General features: G+C 40.6%; 1 protein-coding gene across 4 annotated transcripts in view; it reads left to right on the top strand.

Annotated features, from left to right (window-relative positions):
- LOC136885211 (gastrula zinc finger protein XlCGF7.1) overlaps positions 1 to 22,631 on the top strand; it is an 88,695-nt gene that overhangs the window by 10,396 nt on the left and 55,668 nt on the right. For all 4 annotated transcript variants that reach the window (XM_067157634.2, XM_067157633.2, XM_067157636.2 and 1 more), the window contains exon 2: positions 7,303 to 7,391. In XM_067157634.2, coding sequence (XP_067013735.2) covers positions 7,378 to 7,391 — 14 coding nt within the window. In that variant the 5' untranslated portion in view covers positions 7,303 to 7,377. The remainder of the gene's footprint in view (positions 1 to 7,302; positions 7,392 to 22,631) is intronic.

Below are 22,631 nucleotides of genomic sequence, written 5' to 3' on the forward strand. Positions count from 1 at the left end.
TATTTGGGGTATTTTTGTGATATACTCGGGCCCTAGTTCAATCGAGCGCAAGTTAAAAATTTAAATTAAAGCTAATACTTGGATCTTGGGTATCATGTAGTTCTGCATACACCAATTTATGATCCTTTCTTGTTCCCTGTTCCTTGCTCCCTTGGGTTCCTTTCTTTTCGGGTGGTAATTTTCGTTTAATCTTGGTATTGAAACAAGAAGATTGCATTTCTTAGTAGGTAAAAGGGAACTCTATAAATAAAACTGATATTAAGATTGAGAATATCTCTATTACTATCTCAAGGTTTAAAATTGATGTTTGGGAATTTTCCATTCGTTAACTGAAACATGTTCTGGTACAGAGGTGATATAATTATGGTAAAAGAAAATTACCAAGATCTTGCAAATTGATTTTCTTTTGAAGAAGATAATTCCGGGTATTCATCGTAATACATATCTACTGTATGTGAACTATGAATCAACATGTTGGTTATGTGGCTGGTGTAGTACAACAGACTTATTATTCTTGTGATTTCTGAACTAAGCAAGCATCGGGTTTAAAAGTACTAACTACAATTGGAAGGCATATACATTGGTATGTTGGCATTCCTGGGGCATAATGCAATCATGTTAAGGGAGTGCATGGAAGTGAACTTATCTCGGTGTGTCGTTTACTCATATGGACTCCTTCACCAAAATTTAGTATACTTCTGGACCACCGCAGTATGTGTAACATAAAGTACGAGTGTACGTGTGGTTTCTGGGCGGGAGGCTGAGACAGTATTAATACACTGTCTCCTTGTTTGACATTTTCGAGTTGGAGTCTATCTCCGTGGAAATTATTTCACTTTATCTCCCTGCGAGATATGGACTTAATCCTCATAGTAACTTAAATTAATGAACTGCTTCCTTCTCCTACGACTGTGGGTGAGTTACTATTTATTTGAAACTTGATTATACGCAACTACTCGAAGTTACATCGGGTCTGTAAACTCTGTTGGTTAATATGCCCTACCGGGACTCGTTTAATTTCCGTGGACTGTAACCTACTGCGCAACCTCTGGCGCAACCCGATCCTGGAGTAACGAAAACCCACTTCCGCTTACCGTTGTGAGTGCAAGAGAGAGGGGGTCTGCCGAGAACATGGAAGCCGAACAGACGTGCATGTATAGCTCCGCTATGATGTTCAACTTCAAGATGGTGCCTGGTTGATCCAGTGCATTTTCGGGGTCACATTCCCCGATTTATGAGTTCCTGTACTCTGGACGAACTTTTGGAGCATCGCAGATGTTGTATTTTCTACTAGTTTTATTTGTTTGAACTTTGGCCTAATGTAAGTACGGGGTCCTTCCTCTACGTCACCGCCAAGACTGTAAGTTATAACTTTTCCTCTAACTTTATCTACGATTTCGTCGAAGTGATTGTGCTAGTTGGGTTGTGATACATGGAATGCCTCTACTGGAATTACAAATCGAAATTTACCTGAACTTGAATTTAATAATAATAATAATAACTTTTTCGGCGGTGTGCTGTGATGAGAAATCAGTTCCCATGCTTTGTATCGTTTTCCAAACTAGGAACTGTTCAAAATTGGAAACCTTAAAAATGTGTTACTAATATTGTAAAATTTATTCTGGTCACCTTTCCGTTATTTCATTTTCAAAAAGGTGATGTCTTAAACCCTTGTTAGAGGGCCTACTCTTGGGTAACGAAAGATGCTAAGCGAGGAAGTTGTATAAGGTATTTCTGTGCGAATTTTCTGCTTATTTCTGCCCTTCTTTTTAGACTTTTCTTTTCCCTTTGTGAAATTGCGGTTTTCTTTTAAAGCGGTCTGTTTTGCCATTGTTGCGTTTCTCATTGGGATTGGTTCACTCTCTTTGAAGTGAATGTTAATTGTTGTTGTTGCTATGGAGCCGGATTTGAGGGTTGTTGACAAAAGGTTTTATGCTCCTGTGGGATGCTGTAAAGTTGAAAGCTAATATTTGTCCTTAATTTTTGGCTCGCTTATCTTTGGTTATTGGTTTATCTCTTGGTATCCCCGTTTACCCGCGTGATATGATTTTCCTGATTTATTCTCAATTTAATTTCGGGTTTTTCCTTGTTTTCCTCTATTTGGGTGTGGGTACAATGAACTTTGTACCACCTCCTCGCTTAGTACCTCAAAGAATTTCTGTATTCGCTTAGTGTATTTTCTAAGAGAAGAAAAGTTAACTTAACAAATTTATTTCATGCAAATTAACTAAGTTAATGGTGCGAAAATAATTAATCTAAACCAAAAGACTTTAAAACGTATCATGATTTATTGGTAATTTATAAATAAGAAGGTAGGTTAGGCTAGTACTGAAATTTTATATTGGGTCCCAATAAGTTAGGCCGGTTCGAACCGTAGGTTAGTTGTGTTTTGGTATTATTTCTCTTTGAATATTTTTCTTATTCCTGTTGATGTTCTGAGTCCAGAGTTATCTTAATATTACTTCTTTCTCTGACTAAATATATTTATTTACTTCAAAAGAACCTGGACGTGTTATTATTGTAGTATTTGAAACCATACAGTGATAGTTATTTTCATTCTTTCCATGGCCTCTGGTCGCTTGTCTTATTCGTGGTAAGTACCTTTTGTGATGGTTTACTTTTGGATAATTTTGCTTCCACTTGTTTGTTTTTTTTTAAACCTATATTTCTTGTCTTGTTGCTACCTGTGCGGACACTGTGGGGATGGGTGTTTGTGCGGGTCACCCTCAATCACGGAAATTGCTGAGGAATAATTCCTTAATTATTAAGTATTTATTTCTTAAATATTAAGTTGCACTGCTTGTAACAACTAAATGCTACCTACCAGCAGAAGCTTATTTTTTATATTTTAAAATGTATGCATAAAAAAGCTAAGCTCGTTTAACAGAAGGTTAGGGTTTATAAACTGCATTTAGTTTTAGACTGGGTTTTGCTTTTACTCGCATTCATTTTGAGGAGGAAAGGCAGTATGTACTCACTTGGTTACTGACCATTTATATTACTTTCATGCTTTTTTCTGTATCAACAATAAAACGACCTGCTATAAATCTATGCAACAAGAAAGTCAAAAGCAAACTCACCCTCAGCTCGGGAAATTGAGTAAAACATACTCCTGTATTCTTCGTAACATGTCCATTTTTTGTTTGGGGTTTTCGTTTAAAAGGTATCCTGCTCTCATACGAAGAAAATGAAATTATTAGCACGTATTTGCTTGTATAGTTGTATCTTAGCCGTGGCACACACAAGTTCTTAGCATTGTGGCAACTGCGAAATTTCACATACTGTATTTAAACTTGCAACACATTATAATTCCACAAAAGCATGCTATACGACAACAATTCAGTGAATAAATTCCACGAGATGTATCGTGTCTCTTGAATTTACATTACTCATCACGTGAAGATGACATACATAACCTAAACTATGAGGTCTCATCATCTTTAAAACAGCTGTTTACGTAATTCCTGATGTGATAAATTTAGAGAACAGACATGCAGTATACTTAAATATAAAGTTCTGTCCTTCAACAGTCACAGTAATGCTCCCAATCCTTACGCATTACACTCACAACTACAACTCGTAACATTCACTTAGCTCGCCACAGTTGATCAGCTGATAGGCTTGGCGCGCTTTCCACGGTACGGCCTGTACATTCCGAAAGCAGTGCTGGAGCCTATTTGAAGACCAGGAGTTCGGATTCCTGTTATGACAAAACACATTTTTCAAGACTTTTTGCTGGAAGTTAATAAGGTCACAACTATGATTTTAAAGTCGAAGTAGCGTGTAATTTGCAGTGTGTATTATATTACAATCTGTATCTGAAACGTTCGGTGAATGGTCTCATGACATAAAGACAACGTAAGTTACATACAAAACCCCTTTACTGGTCTTCAAAGTAATCTCCGTTGGCTACAACACACTTTTGACATTGACTGTAAAGCTGCTGGAAGCTGGCAGCAAACGCTTCTTTTGGAATCTCCCAGGGAACCATTTTCACGCGTTGTTGGATATCTGCTACACTGTTGAACCGGTGGCCTTTCAGGGCTAATATAATACAGGGAACAAAACAAATCTAGCAGCGCCAAATCCGGAGAATACGGGGGGTGTGGAAGAACAGTCACCTGGCGTTCAGCGAGAAATTGTGTCACGCGGATCGCGGTGTGCAGACGGGCATTGTCGTGGAGGAGCTTCCACTGTCCACTCCGGTACAGTTCAGGCTGAACCCGGCTGATGCGTTGCAGTAGCCGTTTCAAAACTCCCTTGTAGAATTCCGCGTTGACAGGTGTACCCTGGGGTACAAATTCATGATGAATGACACCATTGCTGTCGAAAAAGGCGATCAGCATTGTCTTAATCTTGGATTTTGTGCGCCGATTTTTCTTGAGAGGCAGAGAAGACGCTGAAGATCACGCCATTGACTGTCTCTTGGTCTCCGGATCATAGTGGTGGCATCACGACCCGTCTCCTGTAATGATGGTTTTCAACACCTCCGGAGTTTGGTTACAAACGTCACGGAAATCTCCCGACGTTTCCATCCGAGTTTGCTTCTGCTCGTCTGTCAGGTTGTGTGGTACAAACCGCGGACAAAATCTTTCGTTTTTTCAAATGTTCGTGAACAATGTTCCTTACACTGTCCTTGTCTACACCCACTTCATCTGCTATCATTTGTAAGGACAGTCGCCGATCATTCGCAAGCATCTGTCGCACTCGTTCGATGTTGTCTGGAGATGTGCTTGTGATTGATCGACCCGAACGCGCCTCGTCCTTAACATCTTTCTTTCCATCTTGAAAGTGTTTAAACCAGTCAAAACACGCACTTTTTACTCACTGCTTGAGCGTGATATACTTGCACTAACATTGAATGTGTTTCCACTGGGGTTTTGCCTAGATGGAAGCAAAACTTCATGGTAACGCGTTGCGCCGTTTTGCACTTCATTGTGCAATGACATGAGTCCTCACACTGATTCCGTGCGATGTGTTGCAGCGTTCAACTCCGTTTAACTGTGTTGAGTCGATCGGTAGGGGGCATTTGGTGTCATGACTCGCAATGCGTATGCGCGAGCGCATCGTCCGAACTAGCACGGTGTACAAACTAGGCGAGCATTCACTGAACTTTTGAGACAGGTTGTATTTTATGCCTGTGTTGGTACGTTAAACAAGTTTTTTGTCTAAATCCTTTTTCAGTCATCACATATCTACTTAATTTACCAAGGAAGTCCTCTCATGTATGCTCCAAACCAATATTCGCCACTCCTGCTGCTTTTTAACATGGATCTCTTCTTGATTGTTATGTTCATCTACAAATCCTCGACCTATGATGTAAGTAGATATGATTTCATTGAAGTATCCTGTTTAAAGCGTGAATTATTGTATTTTGTAGCCCAGAAGTATTATTATTTTCGTCAAGCCGGGGCATGGTGAAAATTGTTAGAGTTTTTTTGCTGCGCGTGAGTTTTACTGATAGCCCTTTTTGAAAAGTTGGCAGGTATGCAATATGAAATTTATAACTTACAACATTGACCATGCCTCGCTCTGCAGACTCCTGGTCACGAGGCATATAACAATGACTCGAAACTAGAATAGTTTCAGAATAGTCTTTTTGCAAACAAATAAATTAGAGCCATTAGGACCATGGCCTGCGGAATTGTCGCACCAGATAACTATGGATCTCTTATGGGTGAACTCTGATTTCAGTCCTTTCAAGGTGCATGATGCCATATGAGCACGTAACTGTTGTTTGTATCTCCACAAGTTATGTTTGGAAAGCTATCGTCAGTAGCACATACTTGAGTGAGCAAGAGACCACCACTTGCAGATGATCTGGAGCAGTTTTCAGGTCCTTTAGAGTATTTTATTTCGTGCTTCGAAAGATCGCAAGTTGCACACAAATCTGTGCGAGGACGATGGCGTTTTAATTTCGGAAATTTTTTCTTGAAAACCCTGCTGAAAAATTTGATATTCAGGATGCTTTATTTGGTAAGCCCAATAGATTCTGTGGACATTCAAGGTCTGGGCTCAAGTAAAGCCAAGACGATTTAAACCAAGGATAAAGGCTCCCTTCCGCTGGAAAAGACTATGCAGGGGGTTTGATGGCATTCGAGACTAATTGCCCTTCTTTCTTTTCCTTACTTATTAGATGACCCAGGTGATTGATATCCCTAACACACTACAGAATACTTTCCTGCAAACTTTAACGTGGCCTGCAGAGGTTGGTGGTCTATAAGCCACAGTTACCTGTCACTTGCGAGTAGTTGGTGAGTCACCCTCTTGCTCAGTTGTTGAAATCCTATTTCTGCTTCTCTGAGTAGGGGTTAAACTCATCAGTCGCATGGGAAAGGTAGAATGCTCTTTCCAGAAATCGTCATGCAGTTTCTTTGCTCCTTGAAGCAGGTCTACTTGTTGCCACACCTTTTGGAATTTGGCTGGAAAGATGGAAAACACTGCTGTTTTGCAGCAACTGAAATAAGAAAAACAAGTAAACAAACCTTCAAAGCTCATCGAGCATTTACCGTGTGAAATGGACGAGGCTGATCGTGAAGGATGTCAAGGGGATGATGTGGTTGCACTTTAAGTTAGGTGTTTATCAAACGAAACATTCCACTATTATAATAAAAACCCAAATTTGTCGCTGTTAACAAATAAAAAACTCCACACATTATCATAATACAAAGCGATGAGAACCTCTCCCGCCTAACACAGACAAGTTTCCACGGACATAAATGCTTCTCTATTCCGAGGCGTGTGATGCCATCTAGCGATGTTCATAGTAACTGAACTAAATGAGGGATGGACTTAGGGTTTCTTCAAGCTGTTGGCATTGCTTATCCACGGAAAAGTTATTTAAGTGCTTCCCCAGGTCATTTAAAATAATGAACATGCTTCAGGTAGTAGGATATCAGTGAAGACTGCCAATACACATCCTTTCTTACGTGCTCACCTCAGACTTCTCCTCTGCCAAAATGTTCTATGGTTTAGCAGATTGTTTCTTAGGATTATCACTCAATTATGCGACATTCTTTTATTAATAAATCTTTTTTGAATATTTGGTGATTTTATACCACCTTCACATAGATCTCTGTGCAGTCTGTCAGCCAGCTGGGATGGGTTTTCCTTTTCTCCTGAAGCCTGAGTGAACCCATCACTCCGAGTTAATCCTCTTCAGGTAACCATAAATGGTTATTCTCTTTTTCCTCATTATGGTGAAGCGATTGACTGTTGCATATACTTCCTTGTTAAACTTAACACGTCACCAGGTTCTGAGATCATCCTGAGAAACTTTGTTTCCTTTTTTCTGCATTGCAGGATCTTCTATGTTAGCTAGCGTCTCCACAGCGTAGAGGCGTTCTTGTTGGACTGCTGTGTGGTGCCTGGAAGAAAATGGATGTGGACTCGTAAGTACCATGGCTAATTACATATTCATTGCCAATTGGGTAAGAATCTGACCCTTGTATTTAAATTTGGGTGTTCTTGGTGGGGAACGGGGAGAGATTTTAATAATATTTATTACTGCAGGATTTCCATTATTGTTCCTGCCATTTCCTACTATGATGTCATTGGTCTGATTACTGTGGGTGTTGCTTCTCTTTCATTGACTTGAATTTCCATTGTTTTCAACATATTAGAGTTCGTTGCCTGATTCTCTGCTCTTAGTTCTTGTATTCCCTTATGAATTATTCGTAGTTCTCCTTGCGATTTCTTAATTCTCCCATTAGTTTCTTTCTTGTTATGCTCTACTTATTCTTTTATTGTACCCAGTTTATCTGCTATTTGTTCTCTGGCCACAATACAATTTACTTCCATCGATCTATTTGTAAGTTCGATTCCTTAGTTTAATTGACTCATCCTTTCTTGGCATTGTCTCCATTCTCCATGGAATTTACTCTCAACCCCTCTAAGTTTTCTGTTAATTTCTTTTTTCTTCCTTCAAATTCCGGGTGACGTTTCTGTTGTCTGACAGTTCCTCCCTGACCTTATTTATCTCTTCGCAAACTTCTCTACTCTTATTTTCCATAATTCGCGTCATATCGGTGCGTAAGCTTACGAAGTCAGTCTTGATTTGTACTATTTAAATTACGATCTTCTCAGTTTCCATCTTCATAGCTTATCTTTGTCTTTCCTCCATCCTTCTCATGTCTTCTCTTTGTCTTTGTTGTCCTTCCATCTGCATTTGTTGGAATTCAACCATCACTCATTGCCTTTCCTGTTCTTCTCGCTTTTCTCTTTTTGCTTCCTCATTCTGCCTTCTCGTTTCTTCTTGCCACTCTCTTTTCGCTTCCTCATTCTGCTTTCTTGTTTCTTCAGCCATCTCCTCCTGTTTCATTATTTCCTTCAACACCTCTAAGACTTCTCTTTGCTCTTCCTTCGTTTTCTGTATTTCTTCCTGGTTAATTCATATTGCTTCATCTCTCTTCTGCGATTCCTCCTCAATCTCTTTCTGATATTCCTCAAATTGTGTTATTAATTGATTTAAGTTGGACATTTTTATGTTGATTTCTATTCTGTTAATTGCAATAAATACTCTATAGTTCACTACATTTCTTACAGTCTCCAAAAATCAAGTCTCTAAATTCACTACCAACTTTTATACTGGCCTTAACCCTATACTTAAATTTCTTGCCTTAATGTTTTTTGTGCTGACTGGGAATGATTACCCAGGATTACCATAACTTAGCCACATCAACTCATTTTAAAGTCATAAGAACCATTTTAAACCAACTGGGAACCCATTTCAATTATGTTCACTCCATATAGAATTAACATATATACCTATTTCATTATGAATCGTACCAATAATCATATTATCCTATCTTATTGCCATCATGCGTATTCAAGTTGTATCAGACAACCTACATGTATACAATGTATTCTCTCTTCCTTTAATTCCTTTCTCTTGACGTTCTGTACATGCTTTCCCGTTATGATACATCTCTATATCTCTTGCTAACTTCCTCTTGCTTGATGTTGGCATGTCACAATTCTCTCACTACCTTTCTTTTGCTTCACGTTTCAGTATCAATAACTTCCTGCCATCTTTCTCTTGCCTTAATGTTGGGAAGCAATTTTATTTTTATTTCTCTTGCCATCTCTTTGTTGCCTTCAATGATGGGCGCAACATTATCTCGCCAACTTCTTCTTTACTGTAGGCTTCCTTTGTTTCCTTTTCATAACTGCAATAAACCAAAGAAGTGACATCACACTCCCCTGTCTTAGTCTAGTCTTATTCCTGAACAATTCTCTACTTCCAGCTGGGGTCAGTACTCTGCTAACACAGTTGTTCTACACTGCTTGCACCATTTGTAACATTTCTCTTCCGAGTTCCTTTTTAACCATGGTTTCCCAAACCTTCTCTTTGGGGACACTATCATATGCCTTTTCTATATTTATGAAAGACAAGACCAGATCCTTTCCATATTCCCAGGTCTTTTCCATCAGCTGGCTCATGCTAAAGATTGGGTCCACTCTACAGATGTTCCACTCCTGAAGCCATATTGTTCCTCTTGTAACTCTCTTTCAATATTTCTTCTCATTCTTCTTTCTTATATCCTCTCCAGTATTTTAACTACCTGCGATATATGTGTGATTCCTCTACGTATTGTTACCACAAACATTCTTGTCCCCTTTCTTAAACACTGGTACTATTTTCCTTTTTTCCAGTCTTCTGGGACACGTTTGTGTTCCCGCATACACTTTAGTATTGCGGGTTATAATTGCAGGTTATAAATTTCATTTCTTGTCCATATTGAAGATCTACTTGTGATACAAATTCTTACAATTTTGTTAATACCACTTATTCAGTACAATAAAAACTTACATATTTATTAAGTTGTTGATATGGTACATGTTTCGCTCCTTTTTCGTGAGCATCATCAGCCAATTATCATCTACTTAAGGTTATATAAGATCATGAATTTATTCTATTGGATTAAGATTATACTTGTAAACCTGATTGACAAATCTTATAATATTTTACAAGTCATATAACAATAAAATTATGTCTTGAAGTTAAAACATATTTGTCTAAAATCTATCTAAGTTTAACATTTTATTGACGAAACTCATCTGGTGAACATCCTTTAAAACTATTTTAAAAAACCTTTTGAGATCTGGCTACTTTGTAATGATTCAATGTTGCTTGACTTGTATGATTGTCGTTGAAACTTTGTTAACTACAGTATATTAACAATTTTCAACAGTTGATAATTGCCTAGGTTTGAACATTTAACTTGTTCTTGATGTTGCTGGAGTAACATTTGTACAAAATTAATTTTATGCTGTCAATACGAGAATATTGTTCATGAACACACTTGTTGGTGAATAAACACTTTCTAATGTGAGGTATAATTTAAATTGTTCTCGTATGTTCCAAATTGGGCTTGTTGGTATATCTGCAATGAAATATAAAAAATTATATGTTTATGGTTTTGGTTATAATTCTGTATAAACTTCTTATTGAAAGAATTGTCACTTACTTTTCTTTCTGCTGCATAATTGTCTAGTGTTACTCCTAGCCTCTAGTTGGTACAACCACTGCATACCAACAGGTCCAGCAGCCTTTATCATTTCCACACTGATTTCATCCATCCCTCTTGCTTTTCCCATCTTCGTCTTTTGTACCACTAATTCCACCTGCTGCATTGTTATATCATTCTCTGTTGTTAACTCCTCACACTGTATTGGTTCTGTCTCCCCTGTACAGTTGTTCACATTAGGTAGCTTATCAAAATACTCCTTCCATGTTTTCTTTATTTCTTCTGGGTGTGTTCCCCGTCTTCCTTTTTCACTGGCCTTGTGGTAACTCGTTCTGTCCTCTTACTTCTTATAAGTCCATACAGCATCCTTTTACTGCCACTTACATCCGCTTCCATTTTTTATGTAAGTTCTTCCCAACTTTTCTTCTCCTAGCACATCCTTACATCTCCGTTTGCTGTCGGGATACTTCCTTTTGCTTTCTTCTATTTGATGTCGATTCCATTCTCGCCAGGCTGCCTTCTTTTCTCTCACCACTTTCCTCACTTCCTCATGCCACCACAGTGTCTCCATTTCTTTCACTCTTGTAGATGTCTTGCCACAAGCACACACTGCTGCACTAACAAATGCCTTTTTAAAATTGGCCCACTCCCCTTCTACATTTTCTGCTTCATTAACTGGGATTTGTTGCTTCTATCTCTCCTGAAAATCTTCCTGTACATTTTTGTCTTTCAATTTCCATACCTTTTATTTTGCCTTCTCTTATCTCTTTTAGTTCTTTTAGTACTTCCATTTTTCCCAACCGTAATTTTGCCACCACAACTCTGTGGTCCCCATCAAATGCTTCTCCTGGTAAAGCTGTCACATTGATCAACTTCCTGCGATTTGCCCTTTCCTCCAAAAAGTAGTCAATTACTGATTTTATTCTTCTCTCACCCCACCCATATCCCGTAATGTTCCTGCTGTTTTTCTTTCGAAACCATATATTCCCCACTATAAGTCCATTCTTCTTACAACAGTCCACTAGTGCCTCTCCTTCACATTTTCCCCCCCTGTGCACATGGTCCAATGATTTCTTCCTATCCTTGTTTCTCGTTTCGGACCTGTGCAGTCAGATCTCCCAAAAAGACCACTTCCACACCTGAAAGTTCCAAGAATCCTTCAATGTCTTGTTCCCTGTTTCCCGTCTGTGCTGCATATACTTGTTTGAAGTCCATCACTTCATTCTTCATCTTTAGTCCAATCTTCATTATTCTGTCCCTCACACATTCTACCACTTCAACATACTTCTCCAATTGCTTCGAAATGATTAGTCCCAGTCCGTTTATTGCCTCTTGGCCACCACTCCAGTATAATGCGTATCCTTTCCTCAATTTTTCCCTCCCATTACCCCATCATTTTTACCTTCTCCATAAAATATACTACTTCATCAGCCTTTATTGCCACGGTTATAAGATTTACTATTGCTATCTTAATGTTGATTACTTGTCGCCCATTTCTCACAGTTCCCCCAGTACCCTGAAAAACTGCACTTCGCTTTAAGCAGGGGACGCCCTGGCCTTTTCCAGGTTGATTTCCTTGTACTGGGACACCCTTTCTCTGGGGGTCACAAATGTAGGCTATTACTACAATGGGGTCACCACTCCCAAAGGCATTTTACACCTACTTCCAGGTGTTATTCTAGGCCGCTCCTCTGGAGTACAGACGCCACAAATTTCCCTCTTCTGCCACCGATGCCGTACCGAAGTCTACCTTCCCCCACTGATGCCCTCGGGTTCTTCACCCATATCCTGGGCTTGGGGCCTCCGCATTTGTGACCCAGTATTTTAAAGCCCCCAGGAACTGGGCTGCCTGTTGGTCTGCGGGTTGTATTGAGTATTTCAACCAGCACTACTGAAATATAGGGTACCCCTATCTGCCACCCGGGCACGTACTCTCTAGGGGTTAACAGGCTCTGAGTAATATGAACAAGTTACTGTAAGTCTATAGATTTCAAATCTATAAGCTCTAAAGTTAAAATAAAAAATCAGTGTTCCACACACTAAAAAAGCCAGCAGCGTGTTACACATCAGCTCAGATGCTAGTGTATTTGACGCAGCGGTCGTTCAGCTTCAATCTATGAATAAATCATACTTAAACCATCTCCCTAGTCCCATTAAAACAATGTGTAGCTGCCATCTTGTTCCAAGTTCAGCTCCAAGCCCCTAATGTTGCCTTCCAATGTACAAGCCCTTATGAAAAAGCATACGTATTAAGCTTAGTCCCTTTAAAACAATGTGTAACTGCAAACTTTTTCCAAGTTCAGCTCCAAGCCTCTAAGGTTCCCTACCAATGTTGCACGTCCTTATGAAAAAAGATACGTATTAAACCCTACACCATCTCCCTAGTCCCATTAGTACAATGTGTAGCTGCCATCTTGTTTCAAGTTCAGCTTCAAGCCCCTAAGTTTACCTTCCAATGTTGTGCACCCTTATGAATAAAGCATATGTATTAAGCCTTACACCATCTTCCTAGTCCCATTAAACAATGCGTAGCTTCCGTCTTGTTCCAAGTTCAGGTCCAAGCCCTTAAGGTTACCTTCCAATGTTGCGCGTCTTTATGCAAAAAGGATACATATTAAGTCTTACACCATCTCCCAAGTCCCATTAGTACAGTGTGTAGCCATCAACTTGTTCTAAGTTCAGGCCTAAGCCCCAAGGTTTCCTTCCAAAGTTGCGCGCCCTTACGAATAAAGTATATATAATAAGCGTTACACCATCTCCCGAGTCCTATTTGTACAATGTGCAGCCGTCATCTTGTTCCAAGTTCAGCTCCAAGCGCTAAGGTTGTCTTCCAATGTTGCACACGCTTATGAATAAAGCGTATGTATTACGTCTTACACCATATCCTTAGTCCTATTAGTACAATGTGTAGCCACCATCTTGTTGCAAGTTCAGCTCCATGCCCCTGAGGTTGCCTTCAGTTGCGTACCCTTATGAATAAAGCATATGTGTTTAGTCTTACACCATCTCCCTAGTCATATTAGTACAATGTGTAGCCTCCATCTTGTTCATAATTCCAAACTCATCTCCAAGGACCTGAAGGTGCTCTCTGGACAATGTCACATTAGGACAACGTATTATTGCGATCTTGTGTATTTAGGTTAAGCCTGAGATCGAATCTCAGACTTGAGACTCTTAGGTAAGGTTTGCACTTTTGGTTTTTTAAGTTAACGTGCTTGTAAGGTTAAGCCTGGGCTCGAACCTGGGGCCTGTGCGGTTAAGCCCTTATAAGGTTAAGCTTTGAGTCAAATCCATGCCTGTTAGGTTAATCTTGCACTCTTTTCCATAATAACATTGGCTGGTAGATAAAGCTAGCACTCTTGGGTATCAAATTTGGGCCTGTAAGTTTTTTTTTTGCTACTTGCTTTACGTCGCGCCGACACAGATAGGTCTCATGGCGACGATGGGATGGGAAAGGGCTAGGAAAGGGAAGGAAGCGGCCGTGGCCTTAATTAAGGTACAGCCCCAGCATTTGCATGGTGTGAAAATGGGAAACCAGGGAAAACCATTTTCAGGGCTGCCGACAGTGGGGTTTGAACCTACTATCTCCCGAATACTGGATACTGGCCGCATTTAAGCGACTGCAGCTATCGAGCTCGGTGCCTGTAAGTTTAATGACCTTGTAAGGTCAAGCTTGGGGTCAAATCAAAGACCTGTGGTGTTAAGCCTAGAGTCGAATCCGTTCCTGTTAGGTTGAGCCTGCCCTGTTATCTATAATAACGTTGGCTCTTAGGTTAAGCTTGCACCCTTGGGCATCGAACTTAGATCTATTAAGTTAAGGCGCTTGTAAGGTTAAGCCAGGGCTCGAACCTGGAGCCTGTGAAGTTAAGCTTGCACTCGTCATGTGAGGTTAAGGGCGCACTCTTTACCAGCAGCCTGTATTTAAAATCATCCATGCTGTGATGTCACACATTGGAGGGAGCCTCTCGCAGAGGCCATCGGAGGTCGGAGGCGACTGGAGATCTCAAAATACCCTACTGCCATGCTAGGTAAGACAGCTGCTATACATTGCCCTTATGGGTGAATTCCAGAATTACTTCGGGGATTCACAACTTTAAACGGTCTTATCAGACTAACTTTCAAGAGCTGATGTAAGGGCTACTAGAAAAGATGGCTGCTATACATTACTCTTACGGGGCTAACTCTTGTGAGCTACTTCATGGGCTTAGAACTTGTAACTTAGGACCTATTGCTCTTATGGAGAGTTCTCTCAGGGGTGCTGAGCTTGTAACTTAGGACCTATTGCTCTTTTAGGGCTAGCTGTGGGGGCTGATGGAAGGGCTTCTAGACAAAATGGCTGCTATACGTTACTCTTACAGGGCTAACTCTTGTGAGCTACCTCATGGGCCTAAAAGTTGTAACTTAGGACCTATTGCACTTTTTGGGCTAACCGTGGGGAGCTAATGGAAGAGCTTTTAGGCAATATGGCTCCTACATACTCTTACAATGCTAACTGTGGAGAGTTACCCCAGGGGTCACTACTTGTAATTTCGATTTATACTCCATGGCGAATCTTGCAGAGTCCAGTTCGACTCCCTGGTTAACCCTAAGCTTTGATCAACAATCACTGAAGTAGTATGCTTTTTCTGAGATTGATTTCAAGGTTTCAATTCTTTTATGCCTGAGCTTGGAGGGGCTTTACTTTGATACTAAGCTTCAGTTCAAAAGTTGAATTCTTATGCGCGTTAGCTAATTCTGTTACTGGAAGGGGGCTCAACCTTAAAACTACAGACTCACAATTTGAGAGCTTCATTAATCTTATGGGTTTGGATTCGATCCCAGATTTAACATAACTGTCATACTAGGCTAGAATTTAATATTGTATGTTGCAGCTAATGCTGTTACTTTGAGGGAACTCTTGTTCGATCCTTTTGGAGACTGGTTGAGAGGCTAATGGTGGTACATTACTCCTGAAGAGCTTCTTCAGAGGCTAATAAATTGTAGCTTATGACATATTAGCACAGAGGGTAATGGCGATACATCAACAAGCTAGTGCTGTCTTCAAGCATGTGGCGCTCTGAAGGCTGCGTATTCAGAGTATTGGTTTGGTAGACGGAATTAGCTTTATATGTCTAACAATAATCTCGTAAAATGCTTTAAGTGGCTTCTGGAGTGGCTTTATAGGCGACCGGCATGTCTGTGGGGATGGAATGGTACCTAAGACGAATATCTTCGGAGCATACAAATTAAGGAATGAAAGTTAAAATCTCCGTCGCAACCAAGGGTCAAACCCTAGATGGGACTGTTCTGAAGATGATATCCAATGCTGAATACGGTGTAAGCACTCAACCTCCCGTGGCATAAAAATTAACAAATGAAAGTTAAAATCTCCAATGCGATCGAGAAATGAACCCAATACATCTTGGGGTTGGACTTGAGTGCTGAAAGCTTGGGTAACATTTTAAACTTGTCTGACATGTTTTCATGAGGTGTCACAGTTGCTGCTTTAATGAAGGTACAGCGTCGTGTGCGAATAGTGAACAAGAGAAAAATGATCTCCATGGTGGAGATAGTAGGGTTTGAACTGACCATCTCCCGATTTCTAGCTAACAGTTACACAATGCGAACTGTATGAACTAATAACGGAGAATGTAAGCCAGTCTCTGTTATTTCAGATCATTTTATCTTTTGAACTCTATTGTGAACTTGGAATGCTAGTATTGTTTTTTGTTAGTGAGTTGTATCTACTTTAACATGCTGCTTTGAGCTGTTTGGTGCTATTCTTCAGGAGTAGTCTGTTTGCACTCTCAACATCCTACCCACACACACATGCGAAAGAGATTTTGTCGCAGAGTAGCAGTTACTAGTAAGACTAGGGGTTACGTTTGCAATTAAGCCTATACATCACCTGAGGGCTTTCTGAGCTCGAGCTCAAGGGTTCGATTCTTGTTGCTTTCTGTCAATTCTTGAAGGGAGAGAAAGATTCAAGATGAAAATAAATTTTGTAGTGGTTGTTAATAAAAGTGAGTTTTCCCCCGTGGTCAGAGAGGTGGACGCTCACTATAACGAAGCAAACTTACAGCAGTGTAGGGACTAGAGGGGAGAAATACAGATCTGTAGCACTTGGTGCAGTGACGATACAGTTAACTCTGATCAGTAATATAAAACTGGGGGGAAACTTCATACACAGGTGGCACTACAAGTTCTCAGAATTTTGCAGTTTTACCCAACACTAGCATCCCTCTCTTCACAAGTCCCTACCATTATCATTAACATAGTTTGGAAAAAGTAAAAAGAGTAAATAAAGAATAGGAATCTTCATAAAATGCTAGAGAAAATTTTCAATTACTGTTCGTACCTGCTTTAAAAATTCAAAACTGGGGAAGTTTCTTGTTAAATAGATAAAGAAAAATCAGTTTCCAGCTTATAGTTGAAATTTTTACACCAGTACAAAGTTTACACAGAAATTTTAATTTTGAAGAGAAGAAAATCTTTAAACCCCTCACAAAAATTGTTTCCATCAATCTTCGGCACTGTTCATGTCAAGAATCTTAGGATCATAATGCAACAGCTAGGGAACTCAATTTTCTTTTCTAAAGCAAGTTATATTCAAAGTTTGTTATCACCTACCTTTGTGATGCTTCATTCTATGAAAATTTGAGACCAGCTTAGCTTTGTCTGTCAGTCCATTTGCTTTAAGTATTTCAGTGTTTCTGAAATTTTAGTTCTGGAAGTGGAATTTCATCTCCAATGTTAAAGTCATATGGCCATGGAAATTTATTGATTTTTACCGTTAACAGTGGATGTCGAGGAATGGACTAGCAGGTTGAATTAAAAAGTGAGAAAATATTTGAAGAAAGGAGGTGTCTATTGCAGAGGTAGAAGCTCCTCATTCTAATAATTGGCAAGTTGAACCACAAGATAAGATCTGATCAGGGTATTTGGCAGATTTTCCTTTGAAGGAAGTTTCATGTACACTGAAGATTTTCACTATCTATGTTGCTCTGAGGTAGTGCAACAGCAAATTTGTTGCCTATGCTGTAAAGATGAGAGAAGGTAGTAGGGGGAGCAAAAGTACTGGACTATTGAAATTATTTGTTTGGGATGTTTTGTTATCCTCAGTATTTTGTATAAGTTATGTGGTAATTGAATCTAAATGCAATCACATTTTCTTTATTATGAAATACAGAACAGTTAGCTTCTCATCTTGTCTTGTCACCATCAACCTCCTAATGAATCAGCTTAACTCTGATCTGAAAAGCTTCCCTTACAGATCAGTGGTGAAGTGTCAGACTCTGGATCCAAAGATCAGGGGTCAAACCTGGCAGGGGTAGTCAGAATTTTGAAGTACAGGAAGTAATCCATTCGGTACTGTATGTCGTATGATGACTGCTTATAGAAGATTGAGATTTGCTTTTTACCTGGCAAAATCAATTAAAATCCTGCCATAAATTTTCCAAGAGAATAGAGTAAAATTGATGTGCAGGCAGCCTAGATAGTGCCATATCAAAATGCCTGCTGAGACCATGTGATGTTCCTGACCTCTAGTTGCATATAAATTGTGCTCTCAAGACAGAGCATTGTGAGTCACACAGCCGGCCTTTCCGTGCATTCTTCTTCTCTTCGGCTAATTTTCGCGTGAGTTCCTGGGAGATGCAACAAGTCTCTAGCCACATCGAAAATCACCTGAGCTAAGAAAAGGAGGCTAGCTGTGGACAGTTGGTCACTGTTTGACTCCATGGTGGAGTCGGTTGGTCTCAGAAGTGGAATCAGGCAGGAGCACTTTTGGTCATTGTTGCTGCTGCTTGACTGTCTCTGGAGTCGATGCAAGAAACAGTGATTGTGTTAAAACCTGTCTGTACGCATTTGCTCTGTGGGGTGAGCTGGTAAACAGCCGGGGCTTCCTCCTGTGTCAAAGAAATAGTAAGCATGGCCATTTATTGGGTCAATCTAAAATAAATTAAAGCAAGAAAACAGACAGCATTTTATCGAAAAAAAAAAAACTTAGAAAAATTTAACAATTGAAAAATTATATTTGTATCGAATATTAGAAAATTGTGCAGCATACCAAATCGTGATACAAATACTAACATTTGAAGAAAAATAATTTGCTTCTTTGAATTTTATTACTTTCACAGTTATCTGATGATGTGCCAGAGAATGTTCCTTCTTTGTTTCTAGTGCAAGCAAATAATCTCTGTACTGAGAGCTCCAGGTGCTGTTTCATATAGAGAGAGGTTCCAGTTGATTCCAGCTTTCACATTCCTTATTTCTCATTTTTGTTAAAATGAGATTCTCTCATTTAACAGCATCCAGACATGAAAAGTTATCAGAAAATCACATTTTTAGTTGAGTGAGCTTTCTTGCAGCTGAGAAAGGCAAAAGGAGCATTTATTGACCTGAAGAGATGACAGTGACAGGTGTTTGGTGCAGGGGAAGCAGAATGCTTTGGACGAAACAAAAGATCAGTGGTGTACTTGGACTATTATTCTGTGGGCTGAATCACAAGCTGAAATGGAAGCTTCACTAGAAGCTTCTTTGGAGAGCAGAGGTATGAAGCCAAGTAGAACCTATAACGAGGAGCACTTTTTGACCAAGTACATTTTCGGCATAATAATTCAAATATCTTGGTTCATTGGTTCAGACTGATGGAGGATTCCTCCTGTTTGGAACTAATAAAGACTGACAAGGAGAGACTGCCACTGATAAGACTACATGAAATAAGAAATGAAGCAATAAGTTAAACATTACTCCTCTAACTGAAGAGCATTTTTGCTGGTATGGCCATATAATAAGGCAAGACCATTGTTATGTGAAGGGAGAGAAGTTTTGCAAATAGCTTCATCTGACGAGAGAAGAACACGGTACAGCTCTGATACGAGGAAGGTGACCTGCTAGTCTACGACCAAGTGGCATTGAGAAGAAGAATCTACATCAGCAACACTGCATCCTAATGTTCGAGAAGATTTTCAAAATACGTCTTAATGTGGTAGACTGTCATTTCCAAAAGTGACAGTTTCTAATCTTTACATACATGAAGTGTAGGAGCCAGTTCGATCAAACTCAGTCTAGTACACCAAAGGCTACAGATCACTCGTGGCAATGAAACACATTGAGTGCGCTTAAGGGAAAACAGAGGCTTGGCATTGTTTATTACCCTGATGTTTCTCTTCTTCGACATTCACATTCAATTTGTGAAGTTGTTGTGTGCCCGTGAAGATGATCTGCAATGGCACACCAACTACACACATCGGTGTTGCTTCAGTGGGGCAACACAAGGTATCCTACCTGTACTAAGTTCAGTCAAGGAAGTCTGTAATCCCTCACACGCTGGACATGCCCAACACAATGACGGTAGCCTCAGTACTGTTCACCTTCGCCCTCTCAAGAACTGTTGTGTTCATTCCACTTGATGTTCATAATAGATCTGAGCTTCTGTTTTTGGAAGCGTTCTAGCTTCTTGATATCACGGAGATATAGAGTTCATAGAGCAAGTTGGAGATGACATCTGCTCAATACACCATCAGTGTGGTGTATAATGGTGTGAGACATCTGAAAGCTATATAGGCGGCATGAACTCTGTTCTCCGCATCCTTCTCTGATGACCAGTTTGTTGAAAGTTTCTTCCTAGACACAGCAAGTGATCTATTTGTTGGAATTCAGTTCCAGGAACTGGCTGTAAGAATACCTTCATTTTTGGTGGTGAATATACCCTTCTGAACCAATTAACTGATAGTTGCAGCACATCACTGTATGTGAGGGAGAAGCGCTGGCCTCTCCTTATTGCAGTTCAGTTACGCGGGTGAGACTTACAAGCCTTCGTGATCGGAGCCTGGTTTCATTAAATATTTGTGCATCAGTACTTAAGTTCCTCACCTGTATAGTTCGGAGATGATGTTTTATACAGCTTGGTGCAAGTACACATACTTCTTTAAGCCCATTCTTCTGGTACATGGTGTAGTGCTTGGAACAATCCATCAACACCACTGTAACACTAGTTGTCCCGCACAGAGGAAGTACAAGCAATTCAATAGGGGGATATGCCGTGGTAATTGCCACGTCTGCTTTATTTGGCACTTTTTGAAGATGGTGACAGTTGTTGCAGATTCATACAAAAGGACTCATTCACACTCTAACGGCGAATATGTGTATTAGAATCTGTAATCTCTCTGTACGTAGTTTAGTATTCAAGTATGAGCTCCTGCTATCTAGCGGGGCCACTGGGAACTGCCATGTTGCTTGTAGTTATGCTTTTGTTTTGTACTGGGTTGTGGTAAGTAATAATAAAGATGGCAGCCGTGATGGAGTGAAGTGATTCATTGTTTTATTTACTAGTGATATCCCCAGCGACAGTGGGGGACTTCTTCAGGTCAGTAGGGAACTTTGAGGAAGGATCAGGGAAAAGAGCCTGGTAAGCCTCGACACTACTGCAGACGGAACCTACACGACAAGAGAGGACGTCGTAACGTACGATTCACCCATCTACCCATTGGCCTCACCTGCAGCCCGTTCCTGCACTCAGTTACTCTCCGTGAACTAGCTACCCTACACCACAACACGTATCCCACAGCAGCGCCTCTCCTAGATGCTTGCACATTTATGGACGACTTCACTGCCAGCGTAGAAGATGACAATACGGCTGTTACTTTTACAGCCCTCCTGCACCACATTCAAGTGCCACTCTCCAAATGGGTCGCGAATTCCTTGCCGTTAATGAACATTTGGAGAGCAGAAACTCCAGAAGTCGTGCTGCAGACACGAGTATTAGGTATCGACTGGAATGCGGAATCAGACCAACTCTTTACAACACCAGGTGACTTCACTGCAAAACTCCAAACACAGCTAGCAACCAAACGACAGTTACTGAAAGTCGCCGCATGCTACGACGCACTTGGACTACTTTCACCCGTGTTGATCACTGCTAAAATCCTTTTCCAAGACACTTGGTGCCAAGGACTGGCATGGGAATAAATTTTACTGCCTAATCTCGCCCATCAATGGAACGATTGGCTCTCACACTTACAGTACCTCTCTCCAATCCGGATACCACGATGGACTGCCATTTCGAATTCCGGCAAAGGCTTATCACTGTGCGTGTTGTGCGACGCTCCAAAAGAGCATACGTCGCCGTATTGTACGTCCGGTCACTTGTCGACGACGCTTACACTGTCCCTTTAGTCTGCAGCAAGGCCACACTCTCTCCTCTGAAGAAAGTAACCCTTCCCAGCCTTGGCCGGATCCCGACTTCTACATTATTTCTACGAAGCCACTGGAGTAACGTCCATCCCTGCTACGTTATGGGGCGATTCTACAGTCGCAGTAGGGTGGATAAGAAGTAATCCCAACTGTTGGAAGACATTTGTCTACAACGGGGTGACTGAAATTTTGACTAATATCACGTCCAGTCAGTGGTGACTGTCCAGGAATCAATAACCCAGCTGACCACTTTTCTAGAGGACTTCAAGCACACCAACTAGAGTCCTTGGACTCATGGTGGCATGGACCTTCGTGGTTGAATGGACCTTCTTACTCATGGCCCAGAGATGTCACCCCCACTAATATGAGTCTACCTGAGGAAAGGAAGACCACTCAAGTTCTTGCAACCACCACTCCAGAGCCATTGTTTGCTGCCTCGCGATTTAGTACATACTGGAAACTTTTACGAGTTACTGCTTGCAGCCTACGATTTGTGAAATGCTTGAAGGAGAAAGCAAGTATTGTCACAACTTCACAGCCTCAGAAATGGAAGAAGCAACAACGTACTGGATACGGCAAGTTCAACAGGAATGCTTTGCTTCTGACATGCAATCCCTGAAGAAGAATCTTCCACTAGCACGAGCGTCGAAGATCTTTCGCTACAATCCATTTCTACAACATGGTATCCTCCGACTGGGTGGACGGCTTCAACACGCAGACATCTCGAGCAAGGAAAAGCACCCAATACTTCTGGATGGCTCGCACGCTTTATGTAAACTTCTGATAAAACAAACTCACATAAGACATCACCATCTAGGTGTTCCCGCTATCCTAACTGAACTATGCATAGAATTCTGGATCTTGCGATCACGCCAAACTATCAAGAAGGTCTTACGCACTTGCCTTCCGTGTAAAGTTGTTCACCGGAGGAGACCGACGGAGTTGGAAGCACCACTTCCCTTGGATCGTCTACGTCCTTGCAGACCA

This window comes from Anabrus simplex, chromosome 14 (genome assembly GCF_040414725.1).
Source record: "Anabrus simplex isolate iqAnaSimp1 chromosome 14, ASM4041472v1, whole genome shotgun sequence".
Lineage (NCBI taxonomy): Eukaryota > Metazoa > Arthropoda > Insecta > Orthoptera > Tettigoniidae > Anabrus > Anabrus simplex.